The 27,122-nt window shown below is 39.2% G+C and overlaps 1 protein-coding gene across 1 annotated transcript in view; it reads right to left on the bottom strand.

Annotated features, from left to right (window-relative positions):
* Positions 1-867: 867 nt before the first annotated feature.
* The window catches only part of LOC126416618 (acylglycerol kinase, mitochondrial), a 95,558-nt gene continuing 69,303 nt past the window's right edge, over positions 868-27,122 (bottom strand). The window contains exon 8 of the mRNA XM_050084374.1: positions 868-1,230. Within this exon, the coding sequence (XP_049940331.1) occupies positions 1,117-1,230 (114 nt within the window). The 3' untranslated portion in view covers positions 868-1,116. The remainder of the gene's footprint in view (positions 1,231-27,122) is intronic.

Genomic DNA, 27,122 nt, shown 5'->3' on the forward strand with positions numbered 1-27,122 from the left:
AATATCGAGTAAATAGTGTAAATATTTGTTAAATTATAAGACTAATGAATAAAAAGGAATTAAGGACTAATAAATGTAATACTAAGTGTATCAGCACACTGCAAATATGTACACAGCCCATATGGCGTCAGTGAAAAATGTAATGTATTCTGTAAGGTGACCTACATTTCCCAAGAATAGCACTTCAAAACAAGTTTAATAAATTCTAAATCTAATTTATTTTAAATTTATGCCTTGCAAGTATTCCTGGAGATACGGAAATCAGTTGCAGCTGCTGCTAAACATAGCAGTTCATTTGCCATAACAGAACTCCTCAACACAGTGATGTTCATAATACTGATTGAAATTACTTGGCAAATTGGTCATGCATGGGCTGTCAAGGCAAGCAACACATTAGATGGATTGCTGCGATTCATTGCTCATCTGTGGAGCCCTTAACAGGTCGCAGGAAAATATTGTGAATGGTGGTTTGAGAACCGTTACTTTCAAAGTAAATTTCCTTGACGTGGAATAAATGATGTTACATGTGAGAATGTGCAATGGTTTTCTTAAGTAACGAGCATTTGACTCTCATTCAAAACTTAACACTGAGAGCCAGTTACATAGAAAAGTTTTGGACACAGAAGATCTGCTATTCGTGCCATTATTTAAATTTTACTGGCACATTTGTGTTTGATATATTTGAAAGGGTAACACACTCTAAAAAAGGCCAATATAATATGTGAAGGCTTATCTTTTCTTTTAGTTATACTACGGACACACACATACATGTGTGGGCACACACGCGCTCGTGCACACGCACAAACACTCTGACAGGCTTCGAAACTCCAGCATGAGAAAGGGAAAGGAAGGTAATGAAGAACTGAATTAAGTTTCAAAAGTATATTTACAATATAAAATGAGATACAGTAGCACTGAGAATCTGTTTTATGACTGTAAATTCATACAAATATGTAATACAAAAAATCATTATTGGACATATATTTGACAAATTTTGGTGTGTTTGAAGTTAAGTTGCAGGAACACTGAACCTTGACTTAGGTGAATTTCAACTTCAAATGGTATACACACATCAAAATTTGAACACAAACAGTACTAAACTGATATTTTACCAGTTCACAATGCAGCCTCAGTCTTGCAAAATACAGAAACAATTTTTGGTAGAAGTGTGACATGCACTGGTCTCACTTCATAATCTTCATTGTCAATTGACAGCATCTGATCCTTACCCTGGAAGAAAATAGTGGGTAAGGGGGTTAAAAGAAAAGTCATTGTCCACGACAGCATGGCAAGCTCAAAAATAATTATTTTGTAACTCAAATGGATAAGTGCAATGATAAAACTGCTTGAACTTTTTATTTTTCTGTTTTTAATATAGAAATGTTAACAATTTAAACAAGACAAGGTGTATGCCTATTTAAACCAATAATCTCAATCATACTACTTCACACATCTCTTGAGTCAACTGTATACTCCTATGGTTTGGTCTACCAGTATTCATCTTCAGGAGGTAAAGTACCAAGTATCGCCAATAAACATACATTCTCTCTCTCTCTCTCTCTCTCTCTCTCTCTCTCTCTCTCATGCTTCGCTTCCTTGTATATCTTCCCATGCTTGCAATATACCTGTCAACCTGCGGACTAAATGATTAAGCCTGCCTTTCCAACATTCCTCAACCTCCCGGAGGAAGGAAGTAACAGGAAAGTGGATAGCTCCCCTTACTCCTTATTTGTCTCCCACCATTACCTGAAAACTTTAGCTTGTGAACTTTAGGACTAACCAGCCATTCTACATCGACACTGATACTCCCCAAATCCATCTTATGTTGCTTGGCAGAGGGTACCCTGTACCACTACTAGTCACTGCCATTCCTGTTCCACTCAAAAACAGAACACAGGAAAAATGACTATCTATACATCGCCATAAGAGCTCTAATTCTCGTATCTTAGCTCGTGGTCCTTACATGCATTGTATTTTGGAGCCAACAGAATCATCCTGCAGTCAGCTTCAAATGATTGATTCTCTAAATTTTCAAAACAGTGTTCCTTGAAAAGAACATCGCCTTCCCTCCAGGGATTCTGATTTCAATTCCCGAAGCATCTCTGTAACACTTGCGTGTTGTTCAAACATACCAATTACAAATCTAGCAGCAAGCCTGTGAATTGCTTCAAATCTTCCTGTAATCCCACCTGGTATGGACACCAAACATTCGAGCAGTATTCAAGAATAAGTCGCACTAGCATCCTACACCAGGTCTCCTTTACAGATGAACCACACTTTCCTAGAATTCTCCAAATAAACCAAAGTACCATTCGCCCTTCCTACCACAATCCTCATGTGCTTAGCAACATTAGGCCCAGATATTTAAACAATGTGCTGTATCAAGCAGGATACTACTAATGCTGCATCTGAACATTACAGGTTTGGCTGGCTGGCACACTCACCAGTATTTTCATTAACAACCTTGAACGTATGTTCTTCCAGACCTTGTGTGGAAGGCAGTATACACTAACGTGACAAAAGTAATGTGATACTGATATTCACAAATATAGATGGTAGTAGAATTGCAGGCACAAAGTAGAAAAGGGCAGGGCATTGGCATAGCTCTCATTTGTACAAGGGTGATTCACATGAAAAAGTTTCTGATATAATTATGGCCACTAGACAGAAATTAACAGACTATATACGCAGAGTGGTAGTTGGAGCTACACACATGGGTCATCGATTTCAGAAATTGTTAGGGAGTTCAGTATTCTGAGATACACAATGTCAAGAGTGTGCCAAGAATATCAAATTTCAGGCATTACTTCTCACCGTGGGCAACACAGTGGCTGACAGCCTTCATTTAATTACTGAGAGCAGCAGCATTTACTTAGGGTTTTCAGCACTAACAGACAAGCAATACTGCATGAAATAAATGCAGAAATCAGTGTGGGACATACGACAAATGTATCTATTAGGATAGTGCAGTGAAATTTCATGCTAATGGGCTATGGCAGCAGATGACCGATGCGAGTGCCTAAGCTAATAGCACAACACTGCCTGCAGCACCTCTCCTGGACTCTTGATCACATTGACTGGACTTTAGATGACTGAAAAACTGCAGCCTGGTTAGGTGCATCCTGATTTCAGCTCGTAAGAGATGATGGTATGATTAGAGTGTTGCGCAGACCTCATGAAGCCATGGACCCAAGATATCAACAAGGCACTGCGCAAGCTGGTGGTGGCTCCGTACTGGTTTGCACTGCGTTTGCATGGAATGGACTGAATCCTCTGATCCAAATGAACTGATCATTGACTGGAAATGGTTATGTTTGGCTACTTGAAGACTATTTTCAGCCATTCATGGACTTCACATTCCCAAACAATGATAGAATTTTTATGGGTGACAATGGACCATGTCACCAGGCCACAATTGCTCACAATTGATTTGAAGAACATTCTGGACAATTTGAGCAAATGACTTGACCACCCAGATCGTCTGACACGAATCCCATCGAACATTTATGGGTCATAAATGAGTGGTTAGTTCGTGCACAAAATTCAGGACCGACAACACTTTAGCAGTTATGGACAGCTATAAACGTAGCATGGCTCAATATTTCTGCAAGAGACTTAAAATGGCTTGTTCAGTCCATGCCACACCGAGTTGTCGCACTAAACCAAGCAAAAGGTGGTCCAACATGATACTGGGAGATACCTCATGACTTTTGACACCTCAGTGTACTAAAAACAGTATTACACACTGAGATACATGATTCATCCCAGTGGTAGAATACACAGGAAACATTAATTATCTAGGTCATACTATTACACAATCCAGCAATACATCTTTGGTCTTCCCTACCCCACTTCCTCACCTCCTGTAAAACAACCAATGCATACAGATGTAATTACGAATGCATATTTCTACAACATATAAAACTGCAAGAGATATTTTCATTTCTGTGTTTTACTGGTTAATATGGTTACCATTATACCTTACAAAACAACAAAGGATATTAATATTCTTAAACAAAACATCATCACTAAAATGGCTACAGGGTGAATATTGATACAGACATAGCAAAAGCCACAAACCTTGGACCTTGCTGTGGGTGGTTGCTTACACACTTGAAGATAATTATAGCTGTCCATTTCATATGGTGGGTTAGAGCACTTGAAGAAAGAACTGGGTAGGTTAAAGTTAAAACATAGTGGGACGGCTGGAGTAGGTCTAACAAAAACTATGAAATAGGAATGAGGGTGAACTTTTATAAATAACATACTGAATGGATTAATATAGCCAGAGTCCATACACAACAACAATCCATCACAGTGGTTGAAATATATAAGGCTGATTGCTCTGCAAATGATGAAGAGACTGAAATAAATGATGAGATATAAGGCATTTGTCAGTCAATTAAGGGATGTGTGAACTGGAAATCAGTAGTGACAAAGAGAAGAAAGGTGAGTGTGGGACAAAATGGACTGTGGGAAATGAATGAAATGGGAAGCTGTCTCTTAGAATTTTCACAGTGCATAATTTAACTATTGCAAGATGAAGACACTTGGAGACACCAGAAAGCTTCAGATAAATTACATAATGGTAAAACAGAGATTTATAAAACTGATTTTAAATTGGAAATCATTTCCAGAAGCAGATGTGTACTAAGATCATAATTTATTAGTTGCTGAATATATATGACAAAATTGCAGAAGGTTGGTTAATTAAAGAGATGGGACCTGAATATGGCAGAACAATCTGAAGTAGTTGGATGTACCACAGGATGTGCTAAGAAATAGGCAGAAGAAATACACAAGGAAATAAATGGATAGCATTGAGAGAACATCAAGAGCTCAGATGGCAAGCCACTACTAAGCAAATGAGGCTGAGAGGTGGAAGGGCTACATAAAGAAAAGAAAGGGCAATATTATGGAAAGGAAAGGGGAAGAGGGTGAAGACATGTAAGTGACGTGGTAATGTCAGAAGAAGTTGGCAGAGCACTGATAGGGCTAACTAGAAACAAGACACATGGAGTAGGTGACATTCCTGCAGGATCATTAAGAGCCTTGTGAGAACCAACGATGACAAATTGTTCCACTTTATATGCAGGATGTATGAGACAAGCAAATTACCCGAAGCTCCAAGTAGTATGTAACAACAACAACAACAACAACAACAAAGAAGGCAGAAGACGATATGTGAGTATTAGCAAACCATAATTTTAATAAGTCAGGATTGCAGAGTACTAGTGCAGATAATCAACAGAAGAATGGAATGACTAAAGTGTAAAGTGGTGTACACATTAGAAGTCAGCTGCACTGTGCAGAGAGAGAGAGAGAGAGAGAGAGAGAGAGAGAGAGAGAGAGAGAGATGGGGGGGAGGGGGGGGGGGGAGAATGTTTTGCAGCATTGCTAGTATGCACTCTGTCTGTCCCCTACACCTCACACTGCTCCAGCTGTTGACTACACTGGTGATTGGCAATGCTGGGATGAGCACTACACTGGACCACTGTTTCTGCTTCTGACTTCTCTTAGTAGAATTTATATGCTTGGAAAACTCTCTCTTTTACTTCTTATTGTAATACTTGTGTTTTACGTTATGCCATTCCTAATTAATACTACAGAAGAATGATACTACTGGCCGGTGGAATATTGCGTGATACAACGCTCCTAGCCACTGTGCACTATCCGACTTCATAAGTGCACACCGATATTGTGAAATATAACCTTTGGGAAGACCAGTTTGAATTGTGGAGAAATGCAAAAACACGCAAGTCAATAGTGAGCGTACAATGTATTTTAGAAGCTACACTGAAGGAACACAAATCGACATTTATTGCAGGTATAGAATTAGAAAAAGCGTATGGCAGCATTAAATGGAATACACTCTTTGATTACTGAACTTATCAGGGATAAAATACAGGGAATAAAAGATTATCTACAACTTGTGTGGAAACCAGGCTGCATTTGGAGGATGTGAAGGGAAGGCAGTAGTTGTTGAAAAGGAAGTGAATCAGAGTTGTAGCCTATCCTCAATGTTATTCAGTTTGTGCATAGAGAAGAAATCGGTGAAGAGAATTCAAGTTCAGGGCGAAGAAATAAAAACTTTGAAGTTTGTTGGTGTCATTCTGCCAGAAATGGCAAAGGACTTGGACAATAAGCTGAACATAATACATTGTGTCTTGTAGAGAGCTTACACAAGGAACATAAACAATAGTAAATCAAGTGTAAAGGAGTGTAGTTAAGTTAAATCTAGTGACACTGAGGGAATTAGATCAGGAAATGAGTTTCGCTATCTCGGCATCAAAATAAATGCCAGTGGCTGAAGTAAAAAGGATATCAAGTGCTCTCTGAAAACACGTAGAAAATTGCAAAGGACACTCTGAAAGTATGTCTCATCTGTGTTTTTCATACTGATACTTTATTGCTAAAAACAAACACACAATGGCATCATGAACAATACATCTAGCAAAATTTTTGACATAGTCGCCACTGACATTGAGAGATTTGTTGTAGCATACAGTCAGTTTGAAGAAACCAGTCTGGTAAAATTCGGTGCATTGTGAGACAAGAAACTGTCGCACAGCCTGCTTCACCTCAGCATTGGTTTGGAAGTGACATCCTGAGAGTGTGACTTTCAGTGCAGGGAACAGGTGAAAATATGATGAGCAAAGATTGGGGCTGTAGGGCTGGTGATCCAATCTGTCCTATCTAATGCGACAAATATGATACTATGTGAGCCTTGCCGTGTTTGGTTTTGCAGTGTTGTCCGAGAGTAAAACAACTTCACTCACAAGCCCTGGTCTCTTTCATCAAATGGCAGACCTGAGTTTGTTGAGGGTGTTGCAGTAACATGCCACACTGATGGTCCCTTGCTGGAGGAAATCAAGGAGAATCACATCTTTTGTGTCCAAGAACACTGTGGCCATAACCTTTCCTGCATAGGGTGACACTTTGAATATTTTCTTCACTGGTGAACTAAGATGCTTCCACATCACTGAGTTTGCCCCGATTCAGGGGTAAAGTGGTGCATCCATGTCTCATCACCTGTGATTATTCTGAACAGGAACTCATTTCCCTCTCGCACATGCTGCATCAAGTGATCGAGGCTGGCTCCCATTTTTGCACTCTTGTGATCTGGGGTCAGGGTTCTTGGCACTCATCTTGCAGACACTTTCTGGTAACCCAACACATCACGGAGTATGTGACAGACATGAGCATGGCTAATTTACGTTGTAGATGTCACATCTAACACCACTGTGTGCCTGTCCCTTAAAACAATGTCCTGTACTCTAGCAATGTTGTTTTCACTTGTGAATGTGGAGAAATGTCCTCTTCGACCTTCATCCCCCTCCCACTAACTGCTTTCTCTGAATATGCAACCTAACGACCAACCATTTGCCGAGACATGACCTCTTCACCATACATGTCCTGTAGGTGTTCATGGATGATGGACATACTAGTTCTACATGCCCGTTCATACTGGATAACAGCAAGCACTTCCACTGGTGACCACACTGTCAGTATATGTCAGTCTGCCATCGTGTTCTCAAATAAACTTGGGCATGCCGGTTTGCTGGTACTCTCTCTCTTCTTTGGCATTGTGTGCATATGTCATTCCTCCTCTGCTGATGCCCCTTCTGTCACTGAACTGGCAATGGGTGTGCATTCATATGGTGTTTGTTTGTATCACCTAGTGTACCATCTTCTCTTTCAAAAACAATGACATAACTTATTTTCGGAACATCCCACATATTCTTGAAAAAGACAGTTGTTATATATCTGGACAGTAGCATTATATGGAAGTGAAATGTGGATGATAAATGGTACAGACAAGAAGGGTATACAGGCTAAAAACTTGTCAAACTGGGGATAGGAAACTTTATTGCATAAATTAACTAAAGACAGAGATACATTGATAGAGGACATCCTGAGGCATCAAAAAACAATTGTTTGGCAATGGAAGCAAGTAGGGAGGAAGATAGGCAATATCTTAGTGGAAAATGCTTAAATATATTAAGCAGGTCCAAATGGATAAAGGTTACAGTAGTTATGCAGAGATGAAAAGCCTTGCACGGGATGGACTAGCATGGAAAAATGCAAGATATGACCAACTGTCAGAGTCTAGTGGAGAGGAATCTCTAGTAGCTGTAGATGTAGGAAGTATGCAGCAGACCTCAGCAGTTACGGTGGCTAGGACATTTGCAAAGTCTCAGAGAAAGAAGAAGGTTCTGTTGTTAGGTAGTTCTCATGGTAGAGGTGTAGGCCAGCAGTTGCAGGAAGTGTTGGGGAGTGAGTACCAGGTCACCAGCATTGTGAAGCCTGATGCAGGATTGGCTCAGGTGACTGTTAACATAGAGGGGTTATGTAGGGATTTTACTAAAGAGGATCAGGTAGTGATTGTGGATGGGGCTGGTAATAGTATTGACAGGGATGGGGAATATGACATAGATGGTGACATGGAAGAGATAGCCACTCAGACTGGCAACACGAATGTACATTTCGTGGAACTGTTTCAGCATCATAATCGGCCTCATCTTAATACAGCCGTCAGGCGTAATAACATGAGACTTGGGGGTGCGCTGATGACAGAAGGCATGAGTCACATTTCAGTGGTGTCAGTGGAGTCTATCAGCAGGACGGGTTTCACTAGACATGGCCTGCACCTCAACAGGTACGGAAAGGGGAGGTTGGCAAAGCTTATAGGTGACAGCATAGGTGGGGGTGGTGGGATCACTCATGGGAAAATTCCGGTAGTTGTGGGTGTTAGAGCTGTACCTTTTTTAGATTGAAGTCAGCTGATAGGTATTCCTGCTTAAGGGAAGTCTCTCTAACAAAGAAACCACTTTCGACAAAGCTTAGGTATCCGATTAATGAGGGAATTAGTATATTTCATCAAAATATACAAGGTATTAGAGATAAAGTTAGTGAACTGCTTATAGATGTTGACTCTGAAATTATTGGTATATCTGAACACTTCTTAACTAAGGGGATAATTCAGAGGCTTCCTTTACCAGGATACAGGTTGGCTGGCAGCTTTTCTAGGAGCTCTTTGCGGTGTGGGGGAGTAGCCATGTATGTGAAAAACGGTATCCCATTTGAGTCAATTGATGTTTCAAAGTACTGCACTGAAAAGGTGTTTGAATGTTGTGCAGGTGTGGTTAAATTTAGTGGAGCTAAACTTCTTACTGTTGTTATTTATAGATCCCCAGACTCTGATTTCACAACATTTTTGCTAAAGCTAGAGGAAAGTTAGTTATATGTGGTGACTTCAATATTAATTGCATAAGTGATTGTGCAAGGAAAAGGATGCTGGTAGACCTCCTTAATTCATATAATCTTATGCAAACCATATTCTTTCCAACGAGAGTGCAAGGGAACAGTAGAACAACCATAGACAATATTTTTGTTCATTCCTCATTACTAGAAGGGCATTCTGTTAGCAAAAAGGTGAATGGCCTTTCAGATCATGATGCACAAATTTTAACTCTAAAAGATTTTTGTGCTGCAACACATATTAAATATAGTTATCAACTTTTTAGGAAAGCTGATCCAGTTGCTGTAGAGACCTTTGTAAACCTTATCAAGGAACAAGAGTGGCAAGATGTGTATAGTGCTGATACAGTAGACGATAAATATAATGCTTTCCTCAAGACTTTTCTCGTGCTCTTTGAAAGTTGCTTTCCGTTAGAATGCTCAAAACAGGGTACTAGAACAAACATGCAGCTTGGGTGGCTGACTAAAGGGATAAGAATATCTTGTAGAACAAAGTGGCAATTATATCAAAACGTTAGAAACAGTCACAATCTAAATGCAGCAGCCCATTACAAACAGTATTGTAAGGTGCTTAAAAAAGTTATTAGGAAGGCAAAAAGTATGTGGTGTGCAGATAGAATAGCTAAGTCTCAGGATAAAATTAAAACCATATGGTCAGTCGTAAAGGAAGTGGCTGGTCTGCACAGACAGGTCGAGGATATAGAATCAGTGCATAGTGGGAATGTCCGTGTTACTGATAAGTCGCATATATGTACAGTATTTAATAATCACTTTCTGAATATAGCAGGTGAACTAAATAGAAACCTAGTCCCAACAGGGAATCATACAGCACTTGTAGAAAAAAGTGTTCCGAGACTGTTACCTGAAATGCTCCTCCATGATACTGACAAGAGGGAGATTGAGTTAATAATTAAATCACTAAAGACCAAGAACTCTCATGGATATGACGGGGTATCTAGCAGAATACTGAAGTATTGTTCTATGGTTGTTAGCCCAGTACTTAGCCATATCTGTAACTTTTCCTTTAGGAGTGGTCGGTTTACTGACCGATTAAAGTACTCGGTAGTGAAGCCACTTTATAAAAAGAGAGACAGGGATAATGTTGATAATTATAGACTTATTTCTATGCCATCGATGTTTGCTAAAGTTATCGAGAACGTTGTATATACAAGGTTACTGGAGCATTTAAATTCACATAATTTGCTGTCAAATGTACAGTTTGGTTTTAGAAATGGCTTAACAACTGAAAATGCTATGTTCTCTTTTCTCTGTGAGGTTTTGGATGGATTAAATAAAAGGTTGCGAGCGTTAGGTGTTTTCTTTGATTTAACGAAGGCTTTTGACTGTGTTGACCACAAAATATTACTGCAGAAGTTGGACCACTATGGAGTAAGGGGAGTAACTTACAATTGGTTCGCCTCTTACTTTAAGAACAGAAAGCAGAAGGTAATTCTCCGCAATATTGAGAGTGGTAGTGATGTTCAGTCCCAATGGGGCACTGTTAAGTGGGGCGTTCCCCAAGGGTCGGTGCTGGGGCCACTGCTGTTTCTTATTTATATAAATGATACGCCTTCTAGTATTACAGGTGATTCCAAAATATTTCTGTTTGCTGATGACACCAGCTTGGTAGTGAAGGATTTTGTGTGTAATATTGAAATATTATCAAATAATGTAGTTCATGAAATAAGTTTGTGGCTTGTGGAAAATAATTTGATGCTAAATCACAGTAAGACTCAGTTTTTACAGTTTCTAACTCACAATTCAACAAGAACTGATATTTTGATAAGACAGAATGGGCATATTATAAGCGAGACTGAACAGTTGAAGTTCCTAGGCGTTCGGATAGATAGTAGGCTGTTGTGGAAGGCCCATGTTCAGGATCTTGTTCAGAAACTAAATGCTGCTTTATTTACCATTAGAACAGTATCTGAAATAAGTGACATTTCAACAAGAAAAATAGTCTACTTCGCTTATTTTCATACGCTCATGTCATATGGTATTATTTTTTGGGGTAATTCTTCTGATTCAAAAAGGGTATTTTTGGCTCAAAAACGGGCTGTTCGAGCTATGTGTAGTGTAAGTTCGAAAACCTCTTGTCGACCCCTATTCAATAGTCTGGGAATTTTGACATTGCCCTCGCAGTATATATTTTCTTTAATGTCGTTTGTTGTTAGCAATATTAGCTTATTCCCAAGAGTTAGTAGCTTTCACTCAGTTAATACTAGGCAGAAATCAAATCTGCATGTGGAATGCACTTCCTTGACTCTTGTGCAGAAAGGAGTGCAGTATTCTGCTGCATCCATTTTCAATAAGCTACCACAAGATCTCAAAAATCTTAGCAGTAGCCCAAACACTTTTAAGTCTAAACTGAAAAGTTTCCTCATGGCTCACTCCTTCTATTCTGTCGAGGAGCTCCTGGAAGAGTTAAAAAAATTAAGCAAATTCCAGTGTTACATTGTTGATTTTCTTTATTTAAACTTACGACTTGTCACCTGAATATGTTTCTTATATTTCATTTTATCTCTTTCTACAATCGTGTTATAATTTCATGTATTGACTCGTTCCATGACCATGGAGACTTCTCCTTAATATGGTCCCACGGAACAATAATAAATAAATAAATTAATTAATTAATTAATTAAACCACATTTCAGAATGAAGACATAACATTGTGAAAACAACAAGGAAAAAATAAAACCTGTGGGCCACGCACAGACAGCAACAAAGAAAAGCAGCTTGACAAGATAATTAAGCATGTTAACATGACATACCACAGAAGTAAGCCATTAAAAATCTACAATTAAATGTTAAAACAATTTTCTTGTCTAATCACATTTTGTGTTTGCTGTGAGGCACAAAATTATAGATTATAAGAATAAGTTTTCGAAATCTGGCATACGTAAAATAAAATTTCTATATTGTAAGAGTATAGACCAGACATCCCACAGCTAAGAAGCCACATTTTGGGAACCCAAGTCAGATTTGCGGATGCATACGCAAAGTTGTCCATTTACTATTTCAAATATAGAAAGACTTCTCACAATTCTGAATTTTTTGAGTGTAGATGACTGCTGCCTCTAAATATTCCAAACAAGCAATCTTAGTCCAATCTGTCTTTTATCCTTTGTGTGTGAGCCTAATACAACAGCTCCATTTTCATCATCAATATGTTCTAAAGGCTAGGCCTTTTTACTGCAGCCATATGTCTCTCTTCTGTTGAGCATTTCTAGTCAGCGTACTGTTTGAATTTAAGTGAATTCATATTATTCTTCCACAGCCTTCCTCTTTTTTTCTTCCCTAAAACCGTTCCTTTCAATGTGGTGGTCAAGAATTTGTTGTGACATATCATGTGGACAATGAATTTTGTTTTCTTATTCAAGCATAGGATTACAGACCATGAGCTTCAGAACTCTAGGTCTGGCAGGGGAAGACAGATATGCAATACTTATCAGATTATCAGTTAACTCCATTTTATATCTATGAAACTTGAGTGGATATTGTTGCTCCTGCTACCCAATACTTCATGTTCACTTCACCAACCTACCCATTTCACACTCAGCTCATGCTCAGATCTTCCATCAACTTGTTTCATAGCTCACTGCTTCCTGGTGATTACATGGACATTGTTGTTGTTGTTTTTGTTGTTGTTGTGGTTTTCAGTCCTGAGACTGGTTTGATACAGCTCTCCATGCTACTCTATCCTATGCAAGCTTCTTCATCTCCCAGTACCTACTGCAACCTACATCCTTCTGACTCTGCTTAGTGTATTCATCTCTTGGTCTCCCTCTACGATTTTTACCCTCCACGCTGCCACTAAATTTGTGATCCTCTGATGCCTCAGAACATGTCCTACCAACGGGTCCCTTCTTCTAGTCAAGTTGTGCCACAAACTTCTATTCTCCCCAATCCTATTCAATACTTCCTCATTAGTTATGTGATCTACCCATCTAATCTTCAGCATTCTTCTGTAGCACCACATTTCGAAAGCTTCTATTCTCTTCTTGTCCAAACTATTTATCGTCCATGTTTCACTTCCATACATGGCTACACTCCATACAAATACTTTCAGAAACGACTTCCTGACGCTTAAATCTACACTCGATGTTAACAAATTTCTCTTCTTTTGAAACGCTTTTCTTGCCATTGCCAGTCTACATTTTATATCCTCTCTACTTCGACCATCATCAGTTATTTTGCTCCCCAAATAGCAAAACTCATTTATTACTTTAAGCGTCATTTCCTAATCTAATTCCCTCAGCATCACCTGATTTAATTCGACTACATTCCATTATCCTCGTTTTGCTTCTGTTGATGTTCATCTTATACCCTCCTTTCAAGACTCTGTCCATTCCGTTCAACTGCTCTTCCAAGTCCTTTGCTGTCTCTGACAGAATTACAATGTCATCGGCGAACCACAAAGTTTTTATTTCTTCTCCATAGATTTTAATACCTACTCCGAATTTTTCTTTTGTTTCCTTCACTGCTTGCTCAATATACAGATTGAATAACATCGGGGAGAGGCTACAACCCTGTCTCACTCCCTTTCCAACCACTGATTCCCTTTCATGCCCCTCAACTCTTATAACTGTCATTTGGTTTCTGTACAAATTGTAAATAGCCTTTTGTTCCCTGTATTTTACCCCTGCCACCTTCAGAATTTGAAAGAGAGTATTCCAGTCAACATTGTCAAAAGCTTTCTCTAAGTCTACAAATGCTAGAAACGTAGGTCTGCCTTTCCTTAATCTTTCTTCCAAGATAAGTCGTTGGGTCAGTATTGCCTCACGTGTTCCAATATTTCTACGGAATCCACACTGATCTTCCCCGAGGTCGGCTTCTATTAGTTTTTCCATTCATCTGTAAAGAATTCGCGTTAGTATTTTGCAGCCGTGACTTATTAAACTGATAGTTCGGTAATTTTCACTTCTGTCAACACCTGCTTTCTTTGGGATTGGAATTATTATATTCTTCTTGAAGTCTGAGATTATTTTGCCTGTCTCATACATCTTGCTCACCAGATGGTACAGTTTTGTCAGGACTGGCTCTAACAAGGCTGTCAGTAGTTCTAATGGAATGATGTCTACTCCGGGGGCCTTGTTTCGACTCAGGTCTTCCAGTGCTCTGTCATACTCTTCACGCAGTATCATATCTCCCATTTCATCTTCATCTACATTCCCTTCCATTTCTATAATACTGTCCTCAAGTATATTGCCCTTCTATAGACCCTCTATATACTCATTCCACCTTTCTGCTTTCCCTTCTTTGCTTAGAACTGGGTTTCCATCTGAGCTCTTGATATTCGTAGAAGTGGCTCTCTTTTCTCCAAAGGTCTCTTTAATTTTCCTCTAGGCAGTCTCTATCTTGCCCCTAGTGAGATAAGCCTCTAAATTCTTACATTTGTCCTCTAGCCATCCCTGCTTAGCCATTTAGCACTTCCTGTCGATCTCATTTTTGAGACGTTTGTATTCCTTTTTGCCTGCTTCATTTACTGCATCTTTTTATTTTCTCCTTTCATCAATTAAATGCAATATTTCTTCTGTTACCCAAGGATTTCTACTAGCCCTCGTCTTTTTACCTACTTGATCCTCTGCTGCCTTCACTACTTCATCCCTCAGAACTACCCATCTTCTTCTACTGTATTTCTTTCCCCCATTCCTGTCAATTGTTCCCTTATGCTCTCCCTGAAACTCTTTACAACCTCTGGTTTAGTCAGTTTATCCAGGTCCCATCCCCTTAAATTCCAACCTTCTTGCAGTTTCTTCAGTTTTAATCTACAGTTCATAACCAATAGATTGTGGTCAGAGTCCACATCTGTCCCTGGAAATGTCTTACAATTTAAAATCTGGTTCCTAAATCTCTGTCTTACCATTATATAATCTATTTGATACCTTCTAGTATCTCCAGGATTCTTCCATGTACATAACCATCTTTTACGATTCTTGAACCAAGTGTTAGCTATGATTAAGTTACGCTCTGTGCAAAATTCTACCAGACGGCTTCCTCTTTCATTTCTTACCCCCAATCCATATTCACCTACTATGTTCCCTTCTCTCCCTTTTCCTACTATCGAATTCCAGTCACCCATGACTATTAAATTTTCGTCTCTCTTCACTACCTGAATAATTTCTTTTATCTCATCATACATTTCATCAATTTCTCCATCATCTGCAGAGCTAGTTGGCGTATAAACTTGTACTACTGTAGCAGGCATGGGCTTCGTGTCTATCTTGGCCACAATAATACGTTCACTATGCTGTTTGTAGTAGCTTACCCGCACTCCTATTTTTTTATTCATTATTAAACCCACTCCTGCATTACCCCTATTTGATTTTGTATTTATAACCCTGTGTTCACCTGACCAAAAGTCTTGTTCCTCCTGCCACCAAACTTCACTAATTCCCACTATATCTAACTTTAACCTATCTATTTCCCTTTTTAAATTTTCTAATCTACCTCCCCGATAAGGGATCTGACATTTCACGCTCCGATCCGTAGAACACCAGTCTTCTTTCTCCTGATAACGACGTCCTCTTGAGTAGTCCCCACCCGGAGATCCGAATGAGGGACTATTTTACCTCTGGAATATTTTACCCAACAGGACGCCATCATCATTTAACCATACAGTAAAGCTGCATGCCCTTGGGAAAAATTATAGCTGTAGTTTCCCCTTGCTTTCAGCCATTCGCAGTACCAGCACAGCAAGGCCGTTTTGGCTAGTGTTACAAGCCAGATCAATCAATCATCCAGACTGCTGCCCCTGTACTGAAAAGGCTGCTGCCCCTCTTCAAGAAACCAAACGTTTGTCTGGCCTCTCAACAGATACCCCTCCATTGTGGTTGCACCTACGGTACGGCCATCTGTATCGCTGAGGCACGCAAGCCTCCCCACCAATGGCAAGGTCCATGGTTCATGGGGGGGACAGGGACATTACACTACCTCTTTTGTTATCATCTTGATACTGCTCCTTTCCTTCGCATTTTATATTTCTTTGTGAACTTTTTGTGATGTTCTCCTTTCTAGAGGAACTGTTATTTCTGAACTTCATTGGTAGTTTCATGTTTGTGCCAAGTAGCCATATGGTTTAGTATTAATTATATTTGCATAACATCTGACTTCTCATTCATCACATGTAATATTTTGTCATGCTAATTATTTTTTATCTGTGCTTTTGTACACTTGTTTTATGTACATTTTTAATATTATTATCAGCAATCTAAATATTTCAAGAAAGCATATAATTTGTCACATATGAAAATTTGTTTGATGAAAACAATTTTGTACTTTATTTTATAAAGATAAAGAGCTTCCTATTATGCATTGACCTGTTTCTCATGTTTCTTTACACAGAGTGTAAAAACTCTATGCACACATAATTTTTTGCCTTTAGAAGAGATAAAAAGAAAAAAAAATGCCACAGGTGCATCATATCTCTCTTAGGGGTCTATGAAGAGTTAGACGCTAATGGTGTTCAGAGATGATGTTGAAACTGCCACATGATGAATATTGTTTTACAGTTAGAGATGTTGCTGAAAATGTTGTCCATTAACATTAATGCACAATGAGCATCTGCATTTCAAATGGGCAACCAACTCTTGTTGAGTGTCTAAAGTGTCCCGTACAACAAACCTTCATTTCCCCCTGAAAAAGAGTCAACATCTGTAAAACAATATTCATCACACAGCAGTTTGAACACTGTCTCTCAGCTTCACTAGTGTGAAAATTGTTATAACGTAGCGGAGAAATGGAGCACCTGTGACATTTCTGTCATATAAAAAAGAATTGTTGTTGTCTTCTGGAACTATATTTTTGTATATGTAGTTTTTTCTACAACCTGTGTATGCACAACTATATGTGATTATCTCTCCAACTCTCCACAGTTGCAGTTTGTAAGTGCAAAAGTTTTTGTTACATTCAGCATCCACTTCAACCCCATCTACCTGTGTCATATTTGACCTCTCTGCATGTTAGTCTGCATTCATACAATTTTGACACAGTCCTCACATTTGCACTTTATTGTATTTAACATAAGTGTCACTAGCTTTGTTCTCTCTCTGCTAGATCTGATGACAGTATTCCCGTGATTATGATGGCTGTTGAATTTTTGTTACTTGCTTATCACTCTTCTTACTGATATACTTAGCACTAAGTGAACACGCGCAGTACTGCAAATAATTTATTTGAATTATAAAATGTAAATCTAAATAAATATGAGAGTGGTTCAATAAGTAAAGTAAAAGAGAGTATATAAATACCAAATGTGAATTAATTTGCTGGTCTAGGTAGAAGAAACAATCAAAGTATCCAAACAATGCTGGGGATCACTGTGCAGCAGCATTTTGTATTACGTCTTCAAGATACAGGTCTTATGAATGAATGGTTGGCAACTGAAGTGTGAAATGTAATGTAATTACTGCATTTAAGGAAAATTTTATCTTTCACTGCCAACTAGTGGAAGTTTATGAAATGTGGAATTTCATGAAAACAAGTGTGGTTTCCTTGCCAAGAATTTGATAGAGGTGAATAGAAGCGAGAGGTGAGCAAAGGTAAGGGCAGCCAAGCACTTCCAACTCAGATGACAACATGTACTATACTGAAGGGCTGATTCAAGGTGATCAGTGCACTCACGTGAGGCAGGTGGCACACAAAGTCAGTGTCTGTATTGGAAATGTACTGGATTATGTGCACAACACATTGGACCACCAGAAAACATGTCCTTACTGAACTCCTCAGCAATTTTAAGTCGAGAGTATAGCCAAGCAAGTGGGGTTGTCTCTCCAGCACTTACTGCAGCATCAGTTGGATGGTGTTCCATTATTGCACCATATCATCACATGGAATGAAACAATGCTGCATCATGTGACACCAGGCATAAAGCAAATGTCAATGTCAAGGAGGCATCCAGTGTCTACCCCAATAAGTTCTAAACAATGGTATCCATGTGGAAAGTTATGGTTGTGGATGGTGTGCTGGTGACTTATTTCCTCACCTGTGGAGAGACCCACAAATGCTGCCAGTGAGTCTCATGACTAGTATTTACTATTACACAGTTTTCCTGCTTGTTTTCCTGGTCGTGCAGCATGGGGGAACAGCTGTCATGGAATTTTTGTCCCTTTTACCATTTTGACTTGGAACCTTTGCTTCCATGACAACAATGGGGTGAGGATGACCTCAGATGATTAAATGATTTTATTGTTTTACACCATTTGATGGAACTTTAAGTGTTCAAAACCAATTGTGTACACAGTAAAAGAGTGTGGATTAAGCAACTGTCCTGTGGTTTCTTCATTTTTCAGAATGGATTTGTACAGTTGCAGTTGCCCCATAAGAACAACTCTTTGTTCATTTATTCTCCTTCTCTTTGGACCGTTAAAGAAATTCCTGGCGGGTTGCCATTTCAAAATTGATGCCAACACCCAAGAGGCTGTGGTTAAGTGACTCCTAGACCTGAACCTTGATTTCTTTTAGCTTACTTTCATCAGCCTGGTTTACTAATGGAACAAGTGCTTAGATAACCATGATGACTATGTGAAATTATACTAGTACCTAAATTATTTTGGGTGTATCTTTGGTTTTCTGAGTTAACCTTATCTTGCAGAGGACTTATTACCTTACTTTTTGACCCATCCACATAACTTGAAACAGAAGGTGTCACAGATTCTATGAAGAGCCCCTCTTGGAAATGAAAAGAAGTTCACACAACTGGTGTATGATTTAATGCTTTCCTCAAATTTACACTAAGATGGATAAAATATTTATCACTGCATCATGATAGCATTCCCTTTTTAAGATAAAAATATGCCAAGTGACAAAAAGTTTCATAGTGATGGAGAAACATACGTATATGTTACAACAAAAGAAAGTATTACAGTGTCCTAAATAACACTCAGAACACAATTACATTCTAGAAGTTTTGCTACCTATACATTTTGCTAAATTGTTTCAATACTTTATTTTAGGGAAAAAATACTTCAGATTAATTACTAGGCATGGCTGTGAGATGAGGGATCTCCTTTTTAAAATCCTACCCACATCACCCAAAGTTGTGTTCTGCTGCACACCCAACCAACAGAGTAGCTTTGTATATCCCTATTCAAATCGTGGTTGCAATCATGCACCTCATGGGTCATTCCCTTCGGTCAACCCAGGTGCAAGATCTACTTCTTACACCAACCCACCGTCTCCTACTGCAGTGATGTCACAGGCGTTTCCTACCCTATAAAAGGCATGGGCATATGTGAAAACACCCATGTTATTTATCAGCTATACTACAAATACTGTACAGCATTCCATGTGGACATGACGAGTGGCCAAATTTCTACTCACATGACTGATCACTGCCAAACGGTGGCAAACCACAAGCTTGACCACCCGGCTACCGAACATGCTGCACACTATAACACTAATGACTTCTAGTTTCTATGAACTATTGGTGGGAATTGTCTTTCCAACATATCCTGTGTTCTTGCAGCCCCCCAAGCCTAAACCTCTGCTATCTGTTTCCCCACTACCTCACCTTACCCTTTCCCATCTCTCTTCTGTCCATAACACCTCCTCCCCATCTAGATTGTGCATTGCCTTCTCCCACTACTCTTCCTCTCTCCTCATGCATGCATATTCTCTCTCCTCTCCCCATTTCTCCCTCTTCATCTACACCTTCCTCTCCTCCCCCCCTTCCCCTCATCTTTTCCTATACCCTCTAAACTCCTTTTATCTTACTGTGTGGCTGCCAAGTCATCAGTGGAACCCTTGCTTCACGCTATCCCACTATCCTCACCCTATGCATCTTTCAGTACCCACTCTCAAACTCCATTTGAGCAGGCAGCCATTATCGATAATGACAGTCAGTCTTGTCATGGCAATGGGTATGTGTGTTTGGCTGCAAATTTACCAATCGGATACATCATTGGGACAACAGTAGATGAAGACAATGATCTTGAACTCAAGGAAAAAAGGCCTGGGTGTAACCAGGCAACCTAAAGAAAACACCACTTCAGAAAACGTTAGAAGTTATCTAGATGGGAATCTTAGTAAGAGGAAGCAGATTTTGTTTTCAGACAACCTGACACTCAAAGGAGAAGAACTGCATTAAGCATGCAAATATCCTCTTATGGAACAAAGCCTTGAAAAATGCAATATCATTCATACCAACAGAGACACTAACTATATATGACAATATCATCCTCATAGAAACTTGTGTGGTTTCAGTTGCCTGAGACTGCAGTCGTGTGTGTTTGTGTGTGTGTGTGTGTGTGTGTGTGTTGTTGACGAACGCCTTAATGGCTGAAAGCTTTCATTGTGAGAGTCTTTTTGTTATGCCTATCTGCGACTCAGCATCTCTGCTATACGGTGAATAGCAACTTTCCTTCTCTTAATACTGTTATATACCATCCTGGATTTTCCATTGTTTGATCACAGAAACTTTTTTAATACAAGAGTATACCATAAAAGAACACTATGGGATTCACTTTTTCACATGCCAAGCCATAGGTACAGCAGCAGGGAGTGTTTCCATCTCCCTCAAACCATGTCTAAGAATAATAAGGGAAATAATAAGAGGTGAAAACACAGTTATTGCAAAACAAATCACATCACAATGGTAAGCATATATGCTGAACCACTGATTATGGCTGAAGATGAAATTGAAAGACAAACAAAAGTACAAACACAAATGAAGGTCAAACCAAATGCTAAAAAGGAACTGATTGTGGAAACGTTGGAAGAAAGATAACCTGGAAAAAAAAAAAAAAAAAAGTAGTGCCCAAAGGAACCAGCCAAACAGATTTCATATTATTATGAGGCAAAGGCATAAATCCAATGAACCAGAAAATACTTTGGATATCAATGGCAGCATCAACCAGAAAAACATATACCAATTACAACTTTTGAATTCAGTCGACCATAACCAACAACCAAGCCTGTGTCAAACAGTATGTCCAGGAAATTAGACAGAGAGAAATTAAAAGAAAGCCTAGGAATAATAGAAGAAGCAACATATAATACAGTGAGATCAGGCTACAGAAGCAGTACAACTATGCACAAAGACTCTGCAGTGATTTCAAATGCAAATCAAAAATAGGAAATAACAAGTGTGGTTTGTCAAGAAGGGTAATGAAGAACAAAAGATGATGCTGTCAGCACTACACCAAGCCAAAACCACAATGCAATAATATGACCTGTTACTATACACCAAACTGAGAAAGTTATACAAAACACACTAATAAAGAAGAAGGGACATCACATAGAAGGAGATGCTAGATGGTGAGCAGAACATGCTCAGAGACCTGCTCATAGCACTCAGAAAACCAAGATCATCAGCAATAAAGGGAATTTCTGTGAAAACCATTTTGATGCCACCCTAAAACTTTGACCCAAGGAAACAGCCAGCAACTACAGTACAAGGAAGAAAATCATGCCAACATAACAAAACAAGAAATAAGAGAAGCAATAACAAAGGCAAAAACAAATTCTTCAGGACCAGATGGCATATACACAGAATACCTCAAAGAATGCTATCACATGATAGTAGAATACTCGACACCCTATTAAAAAACTGCATGGGCACAGAAAAAATACCATAGCAATGAAGAACATCAATGACGAAAGTACTTTTCAAAGGGAAAGGAGAAACCTGCAACTCAGACTCATACAGAGAGGCACAGCCATAGAAAACACATCTTTCAAAATTCTCAAGAAAATATTAAGTTGCAGGTTTACTGCTGAAGCAGATGCCCAAACATCACAAAGTCCATGTGGTTTCAGAAAGGGAAGAAGCAACCTACTTGTGGTGAACTGTACAATAGAGCAAGCTCCCCTCTCCAACATCTGGGGATATAATATTTTTTAGTCTTTACTGACTATAGCAAAGTCTTCAACACTATTAATAGAAAAACACTCGTCCAAAATCTCAGCCTATAAACTGATGACACACAACATTTCTTTACAAGGCAAAATGAAGGAGAATTGCCCCAATTTCATCCTCATACCACTGAAAAGATGAATGACAAGTATTAGTGTCAGTGGTGATAAGAAACAGTTGAAATCATTAAAACTGAATAAAGCTCCAGGATCTGGTGGAATCCCAGTCAGATTCCATAATGAATTTGCGGTTGACTTAGCCGCTCTTCTCACTATAATCTATCATAGATCCCTCAAACAAAAAACCATGCCCAGTTGCTGGAAAAAGGCACAAGTCACACCTGTCTACAAGAAGGTAGCAGAATTGATCCACAAAACTACCATCCAACATCCTTGACATCATTTTGCTGTAGAATCTTAGAACATATTCTGAGCTCGAACATAATGAGGTGTCTTGAACAGAATGACCTTCTCAATGCCAACCAGAATGGTTTTAGAAAACCTCAATCATGCCAAACCCAACTCTCACTTTTCACCCATGACATATTGAAAGCTTTGGATCAATGCAAATACGTAGATGCAGTGTTTCTTGATTTCCGAAAAGCATTTGACACAGTACCACACCTACGCTTATTGTCAAAAGTATGATTATATGGGGTATCAAGTAAAATTAGTGACTGGATTGAGGACTCTTTATTAGAGAGGACACAGCGTGTTACCTTGGACGGAGAGCCGTTGTTAGATAACTTTGGGTGTGCCGCAGGGAAGTGTGTTTGGATGCTTGTTGTTCACGTTGTATGTTAATGAACTGGCAGACAATATTAATAATAAAATCAGGTTTTTTGCAAATGATGCTGTTATCTGTAATCAAGTATCTGAGAGAAGCTGCATAAACATTCAGTCAGATCTTGATAAGATTCCAACGTGGTGCAGCGATTGGAAACTTGCTCTAAATGTTCAGAAATATAAAACTGTGCACTTCACTAAGTGAAAAACATAGTATCCTATGACTATAATATCAATGAGCCACTGTTGGAATTGGACAACTCATACAAATACGTGGGTGTAAGACTTTGTAGAGATATGAAATGGAATGATCACATAGGTTCAGATGCGAGTAAAGCAGGTGAGATAGACTCTAGTTTATTGGTACAATATTGAGGAAGTGCAATCAGTCTACAAAGGAGATTGCTTACAAATCACTTGTGCGAGCGGTTCTAGAATATTGCTCAAGCATGTGGGACCCATAACACACAGGACTAACAGGGGATATTGAACATATACAGAGAAGGGCAGCACGAATGGCCACAGATTTATTTAATCCACGGGAGAGTGTCACAGAAATGCTGAAGGAACTGAGAGGCAGACTCTTCAAGACAGATGTAAACTACCAGAGAAAGTCTATTAACAAAGTTTCAAGAACTGGCTTTAAATAATTACTCTAGGGATATACTACAACCCACTATGTGTCATTCACACAGGGATCGTGAGGATAAGATTAGAATAATTACTGCACACACGAAGGCATTCAATGAATCATTCTTCCCGTGCTCAAACATGAATGGAACAGGGAGAAATCCTAATAACTGATACAATGGGACGTAACCTCTCTGTGCACCTCACAGTGGTTTGCAGAGTATAGAGGTAGATGCAGATAACAAAACTACTTTGACACATCCTCACAGAAAACCACATCAAAATATCTGATGTTATTCCCCTATCCAAGAATTTAATGCGGACAATGGTGTACTACAAGGAGACCTGACACTGTTCAACATCATGACAGCAGACATAATGAAGATCATTATGGACAGCCCAGCAACACTCATACTTTATGCAGAAAATATGGTAATAGGTTTAGAAGACAAAGAAAGTACAAAATACACTAAACAGACTCACATTGGCCCTGCAAAATGACCTATGAATAAACCACAGGAAAAAAGAGATGGTAATCTCAAACCAAAGAGTACACTGGCCCTTCAAAATAAAACACTACAGAGGGAACCAAAACACAAATATCTTGGAATTACCCTACAAACAACACCCATGTGAAATAAAGAGCAACAGCAACAATAAAATTAATTTACAATATCCAACTGACTCGAAGACTTGCAATAAAAACAGCAATGACACTATTTAAAATGCCTTTAGCACCAAAAGCAGCTTAAAGAGATCCAAGTAATCTAAGGGAAACTAAAAACCAATGACCTCACAACATTACGAGACTGTCAAATCCCGCTGTTGTTGTTGTGGTCTTCAGTCCTGAGACTGGTTTGATGCAGCTCTCCATGCTACTCTATCCTGTGCAAGCTTTTTCATCTCCCAGTACCTACTGCAACCTACATCCTTCTGAATCTGCTTAGTGTATTCATCTCTTGGTCTCCCTCTACGATTTTTACCCTCCACGCTGCCCTCCAATACTAAATTGGTGATCCCTTGATGCCTCAGAACATGTCCTACCAACCGATCCCTTCTTCTGGTCAAGTTGTGCCACAAACTTCTATTCTCCCCAATCCTATTCAATACTTCCTCATTAGTTATGTGATCTACCCATCTAATCTTCAGCATTCTTCTGTAGCACCACATTTCGAAAGCTTCTATTCTCTTCTTGTCCAAACTATTTATCGTCCATGTTTCACTTCCATACATGGCTACACTCCATATGAATACTTTCAGAAATGACTTCCTGACACTTAAATCAATACTGGATGTTAACAAATTTCTCTTCTTCAGAAACGCTTTCCTTGCCATTGCCAGCCTACATTTTATATCCTCTCTACTTCGACCATCATCAGTTATTTTGCTCCCCAAATAGTAAAACTCCTTTACTACTTTAAGTGCCTCATTTCCTAATCTAATTCCCTCAGCATCACCCGACTTCATTAGACTACATCCCATTATCCTTGTTTTGCTTTTGTTGATGTTCATCTTATATCCTCCTTTCAAGACACTGTCCATTCCATTCAACTGCTCTTCCAAGTCCCTTGCTGTCTCTGACAGAATTACAATGTCATCGGCGAACCTCAAAGTTTTTATTTCTTCTCCATGAATTTTAATACCCACTCCGAATTTTTCTTTTGTTTCCTTTACTGCTTGCTCAATATACAGATTGAACAACATCGGGGAGAGGCTACAACCCTGTCTTACTCCCTTCCCAACCACTGATTCCCTTTCATGTCCCTCGACTCTTATAACTGCCATCTGGTTTCTGTACAAATTGTAAATAGCCTTTCGCTCCCTGTATTTTACCCCTGCCACCTTTAGAATTTGAAAGAGAGTATTCCAGTCAACATTGTCAAAAGCTTTCTCTAAGTCTACAGATGCTAGAAACGTAGGTTTGCCTTTCCTTAATCTTTCTTCTAAGATAAGTCGTAAGGTCAGTATTGCCTCACGTGTTCCAGTGTTTCTACGGAATCCAAACTGATCTTCCCCGAGGTTGGCTTCTACTAGTTTTTCCATTCGTCTGTAAAGAATTCGTGTTAGTATTTTGCAGCTGTGACTTATTAAGCAGATAGTTCGGTAATTTTCACATCTGTCAACACCTGCTTTCTTTGGGATTGGAATTATTATATTCTTCTTGAAGTCTGAGGGTATTTCGCCTGTTTCATACATCTTGCTCACCAGATGGTAGAGTTTTGTCAGGACTGGCTCTCCCACGGCCGTCAGTAGTTCCAATGCAATATTGTCTACTCCGGGGGCCTTGTTTCGACTCAGGTCTTTCAGTGCTCTGTCAAACTCTTCACGCAGTATCATATCTCCCATTTCATCTTCATCTACATCCTCTTCCATTTCCATAATATTGTCCTCAAGTACATCGCCCTTGTATAGACCCTCTATATACTCCTTCCACCTTTCTGCTTTCCCTTCTTTGCTTAGAACTGGGTTGCCATCTGAGCTCTTGATATTCATACAAGTCGTTCTCTTATCTCCAAAGGTCTCTTTAATTTTCCTGTAGGCGGTATCTATCTTACCCCTAGTGAGATAGGCCTCTACATCCTTACATTTGTCCTCTAGCCATCCCTGCTTAGCCATTTTGCACTTCCTGTCGATCTCATTTTTGAGACGTTTGTATTCCTTTTTGCCTGTTTCACTTACTGCATTTTTATATTTTCTCCTTTCATCAATTAAATGCAATATTTCTTCTGTTACCCAAGGATTTCTACTAGCCCTCGCCTTTTTACCTACTTGATCCTCTGCTGCCTTCACTACTTCATCCCTCAGAGCTACCCATTCTTCTTCTACTGTATTTATTTCCCCCATTCCTGTCAATTGCTCCCTTATGCTCTCCCTGAATCTCTGTACAACCTCTGGTTCTTTTAGTTTATCCAGGTCCCATCTCCTTAAATTCCCACCTTTTTGCAGTTTCTTCAGTTTTAATCTACAGGTCATAACCAATAGATTGTGGTCAGAGTCCACATCTGCCCCTGGAAATGTCTTACAATTTAAAACCTGGTTCTAAATCTCTGTCTTACCATTATATAATCTATATGATACCTTTTAGTATCTCCAGGGTTCTTCCATGTATACAACCTTCTTTCATGATTCTTAAACCAAGTGTTAGTTATGATTATGTTGTGCTCTGTGCAAAATTCTACCAGGCGGCTTCCTCTTTCATTTCTGTCCCCCAATCCATATTCACCTACTATGTTTCCTTCTCTCCCTTTTCCTACACTCGAATTCCAGTCACCCATGACTATTAAATTTTCTTCTCCCTTCACAATCTGAATAATTTCTTTTATTTCATCATACATTTCTTCAATTTCTTCGTCATCTGCAGAGCTAGTTGGCATATAAACTTGTACTACAGTAGTAGGTGTGGGCTTCGTATTTATCTTGGCCACAATAATGCGTTCACTATGCTGTTTGTAGTAGCTTACCCGCATTCCTATTTTCCTATTCATTACTAAACCTACTCCTGCATTACCCCTATTTGATTTTGTGTTTATAACCCTGTAGTCACCTGACCAGAAGTCTTGTTCCTCCTGCCACCAAACTTCACTAATTCCCAC

This window comes from Schistocerca serialis, chromosome 8 (genome assembly GCF_023864345.2).
Source record: "Schistocerca serialis cubense isolate TAMUIC-IGC-003099 chromosome 8, iqSchSeri2.2, whole genome shotgun sequence".
Lineage (NCBI taxonomy): Eukaryota > Metazoa > Arthropoda > Insecta > Orthoptera > Acrididae > Schistocerca > Schistocerca serialis.